Genomic DNA, 14,922 nt, shown 5'->3' with positions numbered 1-14,922 from the left:
GATACTATTGGCCTTTGTAAATATAGTAAACACTTCCAATGTGGGACTACATTGGTTTGGTTTCTTTCATCTATTTCTTGGTATATTGTATTTAATGTCTTTGGATATAATCTAAATAAAATTTCATTTGGATGATCCAAGTCTAATGCTCATGTTCATGAAGAAATATTATCTTTAGAGTTGTTTCTAATTTTCATTTCATCTTTCCCCTCCTTGGACCAGAATTCCCAATGCTGAGACCCTCTCACTTAGGACCTTGCTTGGATTCACCTGCCCCCTTGTGGTGTTCCTTTCTGAATAGATAATAATTTCTGAATCTTGGATTTGATATTATATGGCCCGAGAAGAGAAATCTCATTATTCTTATCTAGCCGTCTAGGGTCAGAAAAGTTTTCTTCTGTTAGTCACTGACATGTAAAGATAAATGGACAGGTTTTTTTGTTTTTTGTTTTTTGGTGTTTTTTTTTTTTTAATTTAATGCAGAACATAAGAAGGAAATTGGAACTATAAAGAAACGAGTAGCTTGAAATAAATGATGATACTTAACTTTGTCTAGAATCAATATTAGTGACCTACAGATTGATACACTAAAGAGATATTTCAAAAATTCTCATAAACTTAAAATCAAATTCCTTCTATGTCATTGTCTCCTTGTCAGTGAGTGGAGGAGGGGAGAATACTATTCTATTAAATTTGAATTTCAAATAGATTTCTTATTTCCTTCCTTTCTTCAAGGAGCGATTCATTAATATAAAAAATAAATTAAACTATATATCTGTATAGTCAGATATGTGATTGACACAAACAGGTTTTTGTTTCCCTTTCTCAAAAAGGAATTCCTTCACATGCCACAGAGCTAATTTTTACATCTTCAGTTGAAATCAATGAGATTTGCCCATGCAAAAGAGTTGTGTATGTTCAAGGAGTGAATTACCTAGCCGCCAATTCAGAGACATTTTGCAAGAATAAGAACTTAAGAATTAGGCCTGTAGTTTATAAAGAATAATATTAAGATAAAAGAAATGGAAAGAGGGAAGTACTATTTACATAAATAATTTATCTTTCTTAAAAGGAAGAGATAGATTAACAAATTACTGTTAACAAGACTCTAAGAAAATTTTAAAAGTATATTTTTCTATCTGTTAACTGTAAGACTAAATATTTCTAGCAGAAAAGATCTCTTTCTATGCTGTTCCACCTCCAACCCCTACTATCCCCCCACGCTGGATTTGATTGATAATAGTGATCCTCTGTGGCATCATGTCACCTTGGTTGAGATCTAGAAGAAGAAACAGCGTGCAGGCTTTGCTAAAGCTATTGGTAGTCCAACTCCCAAATTTCTAGTATCCATCGCTTCTTTGTAGTTTCTCATACATTCGTAACAGTTGACCTACTAACAGGTTCCCAGAAACACAGGTTCAAATTTTGGCAGGCTTACCTCACCTCTTTGTCCTTCCAAAGTACATAAATGCTAAAATGTGTTCACAGTGAAGAAGGGAGAGTCATTCCAATGGGACTTTTAAAACGAAGACCTTTTCTTCTCCTTACCAAGTTACTGCCATCCTCTCCAAAGAAATAAAGTTTTGTCAGTGTGCCCTTGGCATAATTTCTTCAGCCTGGATTAAACACAGGTGAGTAAGAGTCTACCTTATCTCCACAGGGCATTAGTCACTCTATAAAAGTTAAATTTATTATGAAATGCTTTGTTTGTGTTAACATATATCTTCTCTGGGAAGCTGGAAACAAAGGCATGTCCTTTAAGACTCCATATGGGGAAAACACATCCTCCTGTGGAATTTAACCTTAATTTGAACCAAGATCTGTGAAAGAAAAGCACTTTAGTGCATTGTTCCCTTGCTCCACCCATCTATCCCCTTATCTAAATGGGGTTACTGTTGCTTCGTGTTTTTTAACTCTTCCCATTCCACACCTTGCTTTCCTAAGTCTAAATTATCTTGGAAATAAAATATATTAAAATAATCGTGGCAAACAATTATGCTTTGCTTTTAAAAATAGTTTTATGTAATATATTAATTCTGATATCTTTAAAATCGAATAAATGGATAGAAAGTTTATACTGATATGTCTGTCTTATTGTTCATTTTGTTGTTTTAACAAATGGTACATTGCAAAGAATGTTTTATTACCTAAAATTGTTTTTCTTGAAAATCTTCTCTAAGATTCTCTTACTAGCAAACATTGTCAGATATGCATAGTTTATCCTTTATTAGAAATAAAAAATAATTAGAAGAAAGAAAAGTTTACGTTAGGAATAAAGATGAGGTATATTTGAAAGACTAATTTTCAACCTCTGTTTTTCTTCCCTCTGTTGCAGTCTTTAAATGTTTTTAATGTATATAAATCCATAAATGCACCAACAAACTCATTTTAAAAGCAAAAGCAAAACCTCCATTGCCGCTACCCCATCATAATAGACCAGTCGTTTATAAGCATCAAGGAAAGTATGTCCGAAAACAATTTTTAAGTTGACATTTTAAAAAGTACTGCTTATATGACTGCTTAAAGTTTCTTTAATAGCAGCTAACAACTAACTTGTAATTATTGAAAGGGTTTTTCTTCATTGACTTTTCTTACATTAAGAAAAAAAATCACGAACTAAATTTGAATATAAGCTTAGATATTCATTTATTTTTTAAAAGATATATGAATATGATTTCTGAATAGACATGTACTCAATTCCTCTACTCAAAATAACTATTTTCAGCATTATTAAATTGAAAAATTCTTAGCAAAAAGAAAATTATAGCAAAATATGAATATATTCCTTTGGTCATATATTTCATTATCACATATAGATTTTATTTAAACTATAATGTTGAAGTTAGTTTGATAAATGTGTTTTTTAGAACTATGGAATGTATACATAATACATTTAGGACATTAGGACATTTATCACAAGTAATATCAACCTCGCCCACATTTATCGGTTCCACCCAAACCAATCATCTTCATATGAAAATCATTGAAGTTTAGTCTCTATCACTTGTTAACACTTGATTATATACTGTCATTATTTAAATTCATAATATGTATTGTGTTTTCATGGAAATTATAAATTCACATGGAGCAGTAATGAGTTGAATCCTTTAATTTACCTCTCAAACTCAATTTCTTGGTTCTCTTGGACTTTGCTCTGAATTAGATACTAATTTGATACAAACTTTCTTAAAAGAAAACAGCCCTATATTGCTTCCCTTATTAAATGCTGCCCCCAAATTTTTCCAAGGATGATTTTGGGTGACCATCTTCATGACATACGTAGATGCCTATGTAGTTATATCATTCCTTCATGGTCCTACCGTAAGATAGCCGTAAGAAGATCTTTCACAGGAGTAAAATGGTCAAATTAATAGATGAACAAGGTAATGGGAAAAGTAAAAGTTAAGTATAAAATTGAAAAGTCAGATATTAACCAGAATCAAAGAAAAGAATGAAAAGCGTGAACTTTATAGATGATAGGAAGAAACATTTCGCAAAAACTGAAATAAAGGAGCAAAAGGGAGAGAAAGAACGAAAGATAATTCCAAACTATCGCATGTATTAATTTTGTTAAATCCCAAAGTATTTGCAAAATTAGATACAAGAGGTTAAATGTGTGTGTTTATAAAAATGTAGATAATAGCGGTCTTCATGTATTAAATTTTAAAGATGTAAGATGTGGTAAAACAATTAGAATAATAAAATACTGAGCATCTTTATTGACCAGGAGCTATATTACTATATGAAACTGTTAGATGATATTAGAAAACGCAAATTATGTAATAATTTTGTGGAAGGTATTTATTTTTCTTAATTTTTATTTATATTTGAGTCTTCAACACTAACTAGAATATACTGAGCATAGTAGACACTTAAAAATATTTAGTTAAATCAAATAGTCCTTATCCAATGAAATAACAATACAGTAAAGTCACAAGAAGTGTGGATAGCAGACTGTGGCGATGTGTGAGGGTTAGGGGACAAAGGGCTCAGTTGTAAAACATCTAAGCCATATTAACGTATTAGTCACTTAATGACATAATAATTTACAGTATAAGTAAAGGTGAAAGTAATGTTCTCGGAGGAAATATTTCTAATCTGATTATATTTGGAAGTCTTCAGTATTTTACTAAAAGTATATTTAGATGAGAGAATTGAAAGAGATAATAGAGGAGGTTTTATTGTTTGTAATTGTCAATAAGTCAGACAACACCATACCAGGTGCTGGGATACAAAATTGAATATGACTGTTTCTACCCTCATGATAATCATAGTCCAGAAGGAATGACAGAACTGTAAATAATTACGATACGGTATGATAGGTTCTATAATAGAGGAAGTCTCAAGAATGCTTTGGCAGAACAGGTGAAAGGGCATCTTGCCCTTTCTTTGAGATTAAAGAAGGCTTCCCAGAGGGTATGGTATTTGAGCTAAGTGCCATTAGGATCAGCAATTAAGGAGTCCATGGTGACTTTAATGAGAACAGTTTCTACTGCAATGAGAGGCAAAATCCAGATTGTAGTGAATTAACAAGTGAATGAAAAATGTAGAAGTAGAGATAGTGAATATAGACTACCTTTCCTGGAAAATTGTCTTCTAACTCTTCTTATTTGCTACCTCTGAAAAGACTTAATAAGGAATATCACATTGCATAGCACAATTGAGTCTAATGATAGTAATAGATTTTTTTCTAAACCGTTAATGAATGAATTGCATTTCACTTCTACGAGCTCAATGACGTGAATCCTTCCAGCAAGAGCCTCAGCATTTGAAGGAGGGTTATACCTACATTTTTGCAGAATAAATGTCTTTGATCCTGAATTCTTCTATTCTTCCTTTCCATTCTGGAGCTTCAAGTCTCAGTTGCCAAGTATACGCCTATGAAACTTTCTCTTTCCTTCCTCTCTTCCATCTTTCTCATAATTATTATACCTCTAGCCACATATCCTCAAGTGATTCAAATATCTTATTAGCAATACCTTATCTTTCTAATGCTAAATATTACCTACTGAATAAACTCCGAATACCTTAGAGCATTCAGGGCTCTCTAGACTTTTGTTCCAGTCTACTTTCTTGGCTTTATTTTTCTTAGCCTCCTCTATCATGCTTCAGCTTCATCTTTCCCTCTATGTACCATGAACGTCCTGGCTTCCACTTCCTGACACTCTTACCTTTACTTGGAATTGCCCCCTCCCTGAAATGTCATACCTAAAACTATCTGACATTTACAGTCTTTCTTAGTAACTTTATTCCCTATAAAAGCCTTTTTTGATCTTCCCATATGTAACTTTTTTTTTGTCAACTCTTAGTATTCATATGTGCTTCTCTGTACCTTTCGTTTATTCATTTATTCTAATTCATTCAACAAACTTTTATTGAACACCTACTATGAGCCAGGAACCGAAATTGCCATTTTCTATTTTTTCCCCATGGTTAAATAACTGTTTCATCACTCCTAGCAGACTATAAATTCTCTGAGATCAAGAATTATCTAAAATAGCTCTATAAGTATTATAAAACTTCATACACACACAGTAATTGTTCAACAAATGTGTTGTTTACATTAATGAATAAATTAATTGCAAATGGAGATTCATCTCCTGAAATTCAATGAGATAAAGATAGCACCCAAATCTTTTATCTTCCCTGCCAGAAGTTCCCTCCTAACATCATCTACAAGAATATGATTTGTCACTTCCTCAACTTAACTGTCTTAAAATGGCATTTAAAAATGTATTTATTCTCTTAAACTCTTCCCTGTCTTCAGCTCCATTCATTTCACTAAAAGATTCCACAAGTTATAGTATTAAACAAATCCTTCCATTTTACCTCCGTTACTACCTCACTTAGCTGGTGACCATACTGCAACATCCGTCTTAAAAGGGTCACTCAACTCTAGTCACTTTCTTCATTCAACCCATCTTACATGACTTAGCTTTGAATATAAATTCAGATTATATTTCTTTTTAAATCTTTCCTCTTTCTTTAGACATTATAAAACTGTTTAATACTAAAGTAGTTCCATTTATTCCCTAATCTTCTAATTATTTGCCAACAATCTTTAGCTTAAAATGTCCCTCACCTCTAGAACATTCTACCTCTTCACTTCAACCAGCACAGTTTACTATAACTCCAGCTATCTAGAACCCAGCTTAAAATCCATTTTCAAGGAAGGTTTTTGATTGACCTTGATTCATGTATTACTGTACTTATTTTCTACATATTGTTCAACTACTATATTAATTTGAATCAAATATGCATTTGTCCGACTTGTCTTTCTATGAGATGCCTCTGTTAAGGACATTATCTAACTAAAACAGTGTAAATTCCAATACAAATCCAGTATACTGATCTGTATTTTAAATGTGCAGGTTTGTTCTTCATGATGATGTTAATCTGTGGTTTTCTGCCCTTTAGGTAAAACAAACATACTAGATTAAATAGCACCAAGATATTCAACTCTTCTAGAATTACAGTATATAACCTAATAATCTTTATTGACTAATCAACCAAAATTTACAGAAAAATAAATTAAATAATACCATAACATGATCTCAAATATAAGCCAAACCATAAAATATGAGTAAGAGAGCGAATTTTGGACTTGAACCTCAGTTTCTACTGTTCTTTTATACACACTATCTGGCATTGAATTTTTTAAAAACACATTAAAGAGTAAGAAAAATAACCCACATGAAAAGATAAAATAGTCAATAGAAACAGACCCAAAGATAACCTAGATATTGGAATTATCAGTAGAAACTTAAGAAAAAGAAAAGAAAAAAATAAAAAGATATTAATTTCAAAATAGTAACAATAAAACTCAGAGAAACAGAAATCAATATAAAATGAAATAGCATCTTTAAATGCTGAAAGTAAAAAAAAAAAAAATCCAAAACCTAGAATTAAATGCCCAGGGGAGAGAGAGAGAGAGAGAGACAGAGAGAGAGAGAGAGAGACAGAGACAGAGACAGACAGAGAGAAAGAGAGAGAAAGTATCGCAAAACAGGACTTCGCTAAAAAAAAAAGAGACAGAGACAGAGAGAGACAGAGAGAAAGAGAAAGTATTGCAAAACAGGACTTCACTAAAAAAAGTCCTAAAAGGAGTTGATTAGGTAAATGGAAAGTGACACAGATGGAATCATTGTAGGAAAGAATGAGAGCACCAGAAAGGGCAAATTATGAGATAAGATAAATGGATATTGACTGTTTAAATAAAGCATGAACTTGAGGGAAATGTTTACCTAAGTGGTCATCTAGTCTGCACTTGAATGTTCAATGTTGATAAGCTCACTATTTCCTGAGGTAGCCTACTCTATCTATAACCATGTTATGAATGTCTTTATACTGAGCTGTAATCTGTAATCCTCTCAAATTTCTACCTTCTGGCCCTAATTCTACACAATAAATAATCTAATTTCTCTAACACATGCTTGAAATAACTAGTATCCTCCAACGTAAAAGAAATTTTCATTCTTTGGCCAAACATCCCCAGTATAAACCATGCTTCACAAGGCATGCTCCAGTTTCCATCTAATCTAGAATCTTTTAAATGCACCTTACTTTATATTTCTAAGAATAGATCCCAACACATGAAACACAATCCTTTAGTGATTAGGGCATTTTTGCTTTCCCGAATCCATGTGCGCGGCAATTGAATTTTTTATAAGGAGGGCAATCAGTGTGATTTATTCATATATAATTCCTAATTTAGCCTCTGTGAAAACTCTGGCCGCAAGAAGTTAGCACTTATTTGTGTTCATTGAAAGTTTTGTTCAGTGATATTAGACTAGAAATGGTATAAAGGTAAGAATTGGCCAATGAGATTCTTGAGGCTATTTCAACAGATAACAGACAGTACGGACTAAAATTGTGACCTTCCAAATGTCAAGGAAGAAAAGGTTGGGATAACTGGGCTATTGGTAGGGTGTATTAATTAATTACAGATGTATGGGCAATAGGAGAAATAAATCAATGATGACTATGACTTTTCAAGACTGAGTGATAAAGAGAATGAGAAAAATATGGAAGTCAAGAGGCATGCCTTGTTATAGAGAGAAATGTATTGCTGTAATTAAATGTATTTCATATTCACGGAAATACCTTTTAAGCAGATAAGATGGGAATTTTTGTTGGAGGACAGGGATTGACTTTTAGCTTGGTGCATGATAGCTCAAGCCATGAAACAAAAGAACAAAGGGCCTATCGATGTCTTCTAGTGAACGACCATCAGGAACATACCTATAGATGAACAAGTTAAACTAATTGCTTGTTGCAAATAAGGGAGACCAAACACCATAGGGAACTGTGTGGCATTTCAGTAAGAAGGTATTAGAAAGGACTTATAGGATTGGGCTTGTGTTAAGTGATATGGGGGAGGGTTCAAGAGACTGGGACTTTGAACTGAATGCTGTGGGGGTAATTCTATAATTGGGCATCTTAAGAAATCTTATCTAAGAAGGAAGACTAGAACACAGCTAAGGGTATAATTTGTAAAGAAACAACAGCTAGGATGGGGGAATATTTGCTATTTTTGTGGTTTGCAGTGACTTTGTTTTTATCTGTGCTTAGACAAAATTACAAAGTGGTCTTCTTTTTGTCTCACTTCTCCACGGTTATAGAGTGTTATAGAGTGGCCCTGTCTAATGTTAGAGTTCAGTAACATTGTTTATGTTTGACAGGAGAACTCCTAGGCCTAGCTGTGAGTGCCAGACCAAATCTTATAAACATCATAGCTGGAAGTGTCAAGCCAGTTTCCAAATGTGCAGGGCTGTTTTTGATCTCTCTAGGCCATGGACTTAGCCTTGGGGACCTATAGTGAAGGGTAGAGTAGACAGAACAGACAGTTATGGAGACAGAGAAGCAGCCAAGAGGAAGTAAAGATTGAGGATGGGCTGGTGTCAAGGGATCCTTGATGGGAGAGTGTTCAATACTGCAAAGAATACTTAGAACTGTTAAGACTGAGATGCGGGGGCGGAGGGGTGGGGATGGAGTAAAAACATGATAGAATCAAAGCATCACTGATGATCGTCAAGAAAGAAGTTTAAGGGGCCGCAGATCAGATTGCAAGGCTGTGGAGAAGTGGAGACTGTAGATGGGTGAAGAGCATTCATTTGAAAGTTTGGCAGTGAAAAGGAGAGCAAGGGAATTTAAACAGAAGATTTTGCGAAACCAATTTAAGGAGTCCCCACTCGCCCCGCTCCAAAAAAAGGGATTACCATGACGTGTTTAAAGCTGAAGAGAAGGAGCCATTGGAAATAGAAACAGTAAAGATGCTAGTAAAGCAGTGAAAAACAGAAGAGTAAAAGAGTCTGGGATCAAGAACTTGGGTGGATATGTTTGTCCTGGACAGGAGGTTATGTTTGTCCTCCTAGACCTAACAGAGGAGGTATTGGTACAAATATAGAAACGTTGAGTTGGAATGAGGGTAGATGAAGGACTAGATGACAAATGAAATCATCTCTTTTTTTTCTTTTCTTTTTCAGGGAAGTTAGAAGCAAGACCATCTGCCAAGGCTGAGGAGGAAGGGAGACGAAAGAGCCTGGAGAAGATGTGAGTCATCCACTAACAGATTGTTTAGTGAATCAGCAAAAGATGCTGTTTTCTACTAAGTCACTTATTAAAGAAGAAAATGCAACTGTTGCCGTATATTGTGAATTTATGGAGGATTTAGGAGTGAGAGCCCTTTTATTCTCTAAAAAAAAGGAATAGGTTGCCATCTTTTTATGTGAGTGGTATAAACAAACCCTTTTCTTGGGATGCTCATGCTGGATTAAATATTATTTGATACAAATAATTTGAAACTTTTATTTTGTCTTTTGAACTGTGTCTCCCAAAGGAAAAAAAAAAAAGCTTGCTATTTTCAAATGTAATAGAATATCAACCAGAGACAATAACCATCCAGAAGGATGATTTTCATAGTTCTAGAGCAAAGAAAATTAACATTAACATTAACATTTACAGTCATAAAAACGCCCCCCCCCCATCCGCTTGAATTTTCTGTTTATATGTATCTAAATAACTAGATGCCTCACTCATTCTTGGTATTAGGTGTGATTGAGATAACTCACTCAGAGGCAGCGGCAGCAGCAGTTTCTGTGCACAGAGTAGCCCATGCTCTCGTGAGCATCAAAAGGAGATGAAGCCTGATTAACCATTTTGAAATCTATCGGATGAGGAGAAGTCCTTACAAAACAACTTTTATACGCTTTAATTAAAAACGTGTTCCGGCAGCTCAGAGCTGAATGGGCTTCAGGGGGAGCAGGGCTGAGCGCGTTGCTATGACGACACCAAATCTTTTCACGCCTGGCCCTTCCTCAGCACACTCTGTCTAGCTCTCTCCAGCCATTAATTTGCCTCTATCCCATCTCCCATTCCCTCATTCCCTCAGTCTGCGAGTCTATATAAGAACCAATACTTGCTGCTATTTCTGTTGTGGTACTTCTCCCTCCCTCCCTCTTTCTCCCTCGTCCTTTCATCCCCTACAATTCCCAGACAATCTCTATTTTCTTGTTTCTCTTGAAAACAAGTTTATTCCCTGAGTTAAAAACACTAAAAAAAAAAAAAAAGTTACAGCATGGTAATCATTGTTTATTACTCCTCATGATAAAATAATAAATCCATTTTTAAGGGTTGAGTATAGTCGAGAAAGATCTATGTTGTACATTTTTTACTTTTCAGATTGAACACTGGCTACTAAACCATCCCTTCTGTTGCTGAAGATAAGGCTAAAATAAAAAGGGCCATGTTTTACTCTACTAAAGGTAATTTATACTTATTATTAAAATCCCAGCTTATTCCACAAACAGTATCATCTGGTAACAAATTTAAGTGAATGTAAGACTTTAAAATATGTCCTGGAAAAAAATGCAGACTTCACTTTATTTAAAATTGTGCTCATTCAGAAATTTGAATAAAACCCAACACTTTCACTTGTTATACCACATAAAACAAGAATTGGGCAGAACTTGCCCATCTCAGAATCTAACCACCAACCTGTTAGAAGCTGGTATCTTTGCTGGTAATTTTGTTTTCAATGCATTTATAGAGACCATAATATTATTACACAACTTCTTAATGTTACTCTTTGAGTCATCAGAGGCCTTATCACCTTTCATTTTGATTCCAATTCCAATTTTTTATTCTTATTCTATTTTATAAGATGAGATAGGTGAGTGGAATGCAGTAAAGATCATTTCTCACTTGTTCTCCCTACTTAACTCATAATCTGTTCCTACCATGATTATACTTCCAAAGTGAATTATTTATCAGATTCTTAAGAATTTCCTCTAATTGCCTGACTCAGTCGAGATGTTGTAACTTCAGAAACGGGTGTAGTCTGGAGTGTTGCTCTGGGTATTGCATGGTCCAGTGGTCGTTACAAAGAAAGGGGTGAGTCCTTGAGGGCCCAGAGTCCAGTTTTGAGTCTGAGACTTCCAATCACAATTCAGCTTTGAAGCCCCAGCCTCTGCATCTCTGGAATTGAAATTTAAAAGTTTAACTTTTCTTTAGATGTTTTTAATGAACTTCCTTGGTCTCTTTACTATATAAAACTCCAACATAATATATTCCTGAGAGGCTACATGTAAATCTGTGAGACACAGTTAACAAATACTCTAAACTCTCTCTAGTATGAGGAACAGTATTTCTTTTAAAGGAACCAACCCCAGGTTGGTTTCTAGATTCTGTTCTTATGATTTAAGAACTTACCGTATTTTAAAAAGAGAAAGTCCTTTGACTTCTTACCATAGTCACATTTAAAAGGTGATGAGGCTGCATGACCTAGCATTTGGGTGACATTTCACAAGTGGACCAAGTCTCCTCTTTATAACGCTGCTGTAATTTCAATAATAAAATTATTGAGGTTAACTTTATTAAAAACATAAAGTATTAAAAACATAAAGCCAAATGCCTGTACATGTTAAAGGTGTTTTTCCACCTAGGGCACTTTATCTGGGTCCATCTTAGGTGGGAATGAAAGAAAGTAAATGTGTATAGATCGGCTCAATAAATATAGGAACAGGTATTCCGGTATCTGAAGCAGATTCGAGACCTAATAAAAATGGATTCTCAAAGAGGCATACTTAAAATGTAAGTAGGTTTTACATAAATATCAGAGAAAATATTCCACTGACAAAAGGTTTTGCACCATGAATACAGTGCTTTTCCATTATGTTGATAAGCTCAAGAAGTGAAAGTCCTTCGATTCTTGACATTTAAATCTATTCTGGACCTGGCTTGGGAAAACGTTGAGGGGAGTAATCTTGCAAGTGAGTAGTCTAAAAACTATAATTAAGTATTTTCCATCACCATGTTCTATGGTCCCATGATTCAGTTAATCTCAAGGTTCAAGGAGTTGCACTTTAAATAACACAGAATTCTCATTTCTACTGAAATGTTTTACACTTCCGCCCTCTTAATTTTGTTTCTTGGCCAAAGACAACTACATGAAAATTGTGGTATCTTTTGTTTAGCAATTCATTCATCCTATGGAGCCCTGCTCATCAGAAGTCACATAATCCTTTATGTGTGCTCTGGCACTAGAAAAATTGTTTATGTGATAAACCACAGGACTGCCCTGTTGCTTCTGTGGTCTGCTGGATATATGTCAGAATTAAATCTTTTTTTTGGTGGTTGTTTTGAACATATTGTTATTCATGGAATGGTTTTTACACTGAGCCAGAATGTGGTTACTCCAAAGTCTTCAAAACATCATAAAAATCAATTCCAAAGTAGCTATACCTACATATAACTTATTTCGGTCATACATATTGTGTTAAACTCTTATTCAAGTCTATGGCCATGCTACCCTGACCATGGCGGGATTCTGTCTGATCTTGGAAGCAAGGCCAGGCCTGGTTAGTAGTAGGATGGGAGACCACCCAGGAAGACCAGGTGCTGTAGACGCAAATAAATAAATAAGCAAACAATCTCTTATTCAAATTCTTCATCTTTAAAATCCACATCACTGACATCTTTACCCTGTATAAAATGCCTTTCTCTAGTATTTCTAAATAAGTGATAATGAACAGCCAAAGGAGCACAGCAGCCCACCAGTTGTACAATTGTGTGTCACAACTGAAGACAAAGTTTAAACCTCTACTCAATGTTACAAAAGAGATGTTATAAAAGATAGCTGAATTAACACAACCCTGTAAATGTACTGGTCCCCAAGATTCAAGCCCATCTATTCTTTAATAAGTTAAAAAAAAAAAAGTGTCAAGAAGAGAAGTCACTCGTTCTTAGATAACTTGTAATAAGTATTTGGAGTTTAATAATTCAAGCAAGAATAGCATTGCCCATAGGGTTCTTTATTAGAGACTCAGAATATCTGCAAGGTAAATGTTTTACATCCTTTCTCGATGTCAATGAAAAACATAAAGACCTCAAAAAAATAAATATAATGCTTTAATGTAATTTATATTCAGGGTGCTGTCCTTCTATAAGACAAAAAAGGGGGGGGGAAGGAAAAGAGAAAGAACTAACGTCTTCTCTTTAATCTCATCTATATGAATTTTTTTCTCCTCCTCCTTCCCCAAGTGCCTAGGCGTAAAAGTAGAAGGAAGTGGTCAGAGTTCCATAAACTAAATTGATAAATTTTGTAAATTTGTAAATATACTTAAGGCTGAAGGGAATTAAATAACTAATTTCCTATTTCTCCTGATAAGAAAATCTCTAGCTAAAAGTCATAAATCGGAAATATTTTCCTTGGTTTACCTCAAATCAGCAGATCACTTAATTTATTGTTTTCTCTCTTTGAAGTGACAGTCTTGTGGACCTGAAGTTCTTGTAGACGCTCCTCTAAGTCAGCATATCTAATTGTGTACACCCCCCCCCCACACACACACATACACACACACAATCTCCTGTAGTATACTTGTGCTGGCTCTTATTCCCTGAAGCTTGAAGATTGAGATAGTCAGGACTAATTGTTAAGGAACGAAAGACTAATCCTAATCCACGGTTACTAATCTGGAGCATTCCATAAGTGTTTTTGCAAAAAAAAAAAAAAAAGTACTTCAAATTCTGTTATTAGTATTCTTCTTTATCTTACTGAAATAATGCTGCAATATATACTTTCTTCAGTAATGGGTGAGAAGGAAAATAGGGTAATGTAGGAAGTATGCCCAATAATGAAATGACTTAAACTCATATTTTAGACACCAAGCTGTAGAGAAATCTTCGATTATGATTCTTAGGGAATTTCTCTCTCTCTCTCTCTCTCTCTCTCTCACACACACACACACACACACACACACACACACACACGAGGTCAAGGCACGTGATAGTGCCGGTTTTAGCCCCTGTTTCACCTCTGTACTCTCAGGAGAACCGAGAAGCAGGGGCTGCAGGTAGCTGAAAGGGAAAAGAAGGCAGTGGAACCCGGGAGGAGGCGCTCGCGTGAAGGTCGCAGTCCCGGGCAGTGTCCACCCGGCCGGAAACGAGGGGGACGGCACAGCACGCCGGGAGCACGGACCCCGCGCTCGGATGGGGGACATGGCGCCCCGCTGTCCAGGCCCAGGTTCCTGGAGCGCCGTTCTGCGATCAGAGCCGATGACTGGCGTGAAAGCGAGGGGGAACTACTGGCGTGAAAGCAGACGGGGCTCCCAGGGCAGGGGAGATTTAAAGACCCGTTTATCTGCGCGAGGGTGCGAATAAAGCTGGCTCCGAGCCCTGGGCACCGAGTTTGGGCGGTGCCACGGGGATGTTGCGAGCCCTTCGCGTTCACTGGGGCGCAGGGCGGCCTTTGTAGCCCGCGCGCCTGGGGTCCAGGGACTGCTTCGCAGCTGGAGGCCCGGAGGAAAGAGTAAACACCCAGCCCACGGGGCCGCCCTCGGGGAATGGTTGCAAAGGGAGTCAGGAAAAATAAATCGAACTAGAGAGCTGCCCCGCCCCCCCGGCCCCCCGCCCTGCCTCGGCGGG

General features: G+C 35.8%; 1 protein-coding gene across 1 annotated transcript in view; it reads left to right on the top strand.

Moving 5' to 3' along the window:
* MIPOL1 (mirror-image polydactyly 1) overlaps positions 1 to 9,567 on the top strand; it is a 260,822-nt gene extending 251,255 nt beyond the window's left edge. The window contains exon 13 of the mRNA XM_025047925.1: positions 9,486 to 9,567. Coding sequence (XP_024903693.1) covers positions 9,486 to 9,519 — 34 coding nt within the window. The 3' untranslated portion in view covers positions 9,520 to 9,567. The remainder of the gene's footprint in view (positions 1 to 9,485) is intronic.
* Positions 9,568 to 14,922: the final 5,355 nt, after the last annotated feature.

This window comes from Pteropus alecto, unplaced genomic scaffold (genome assembly GCF_000325575.1).
Source record: "Pteropus alecto unplaced genomic scaffold, ASM32557v1 scaffold104, whole genome shotgun sequence".
Taxonomy (NCBI): Eukaryota; Metazoa; Chordata; class Mammalia; order Chiroptera; family Pteropodidae; genus Pteropus; species Pteropus alecto.
Note: the sequence above shows the minus strand (reverse complement) of the source record. Positions and strands in the feature narration are given on the sequence as shown.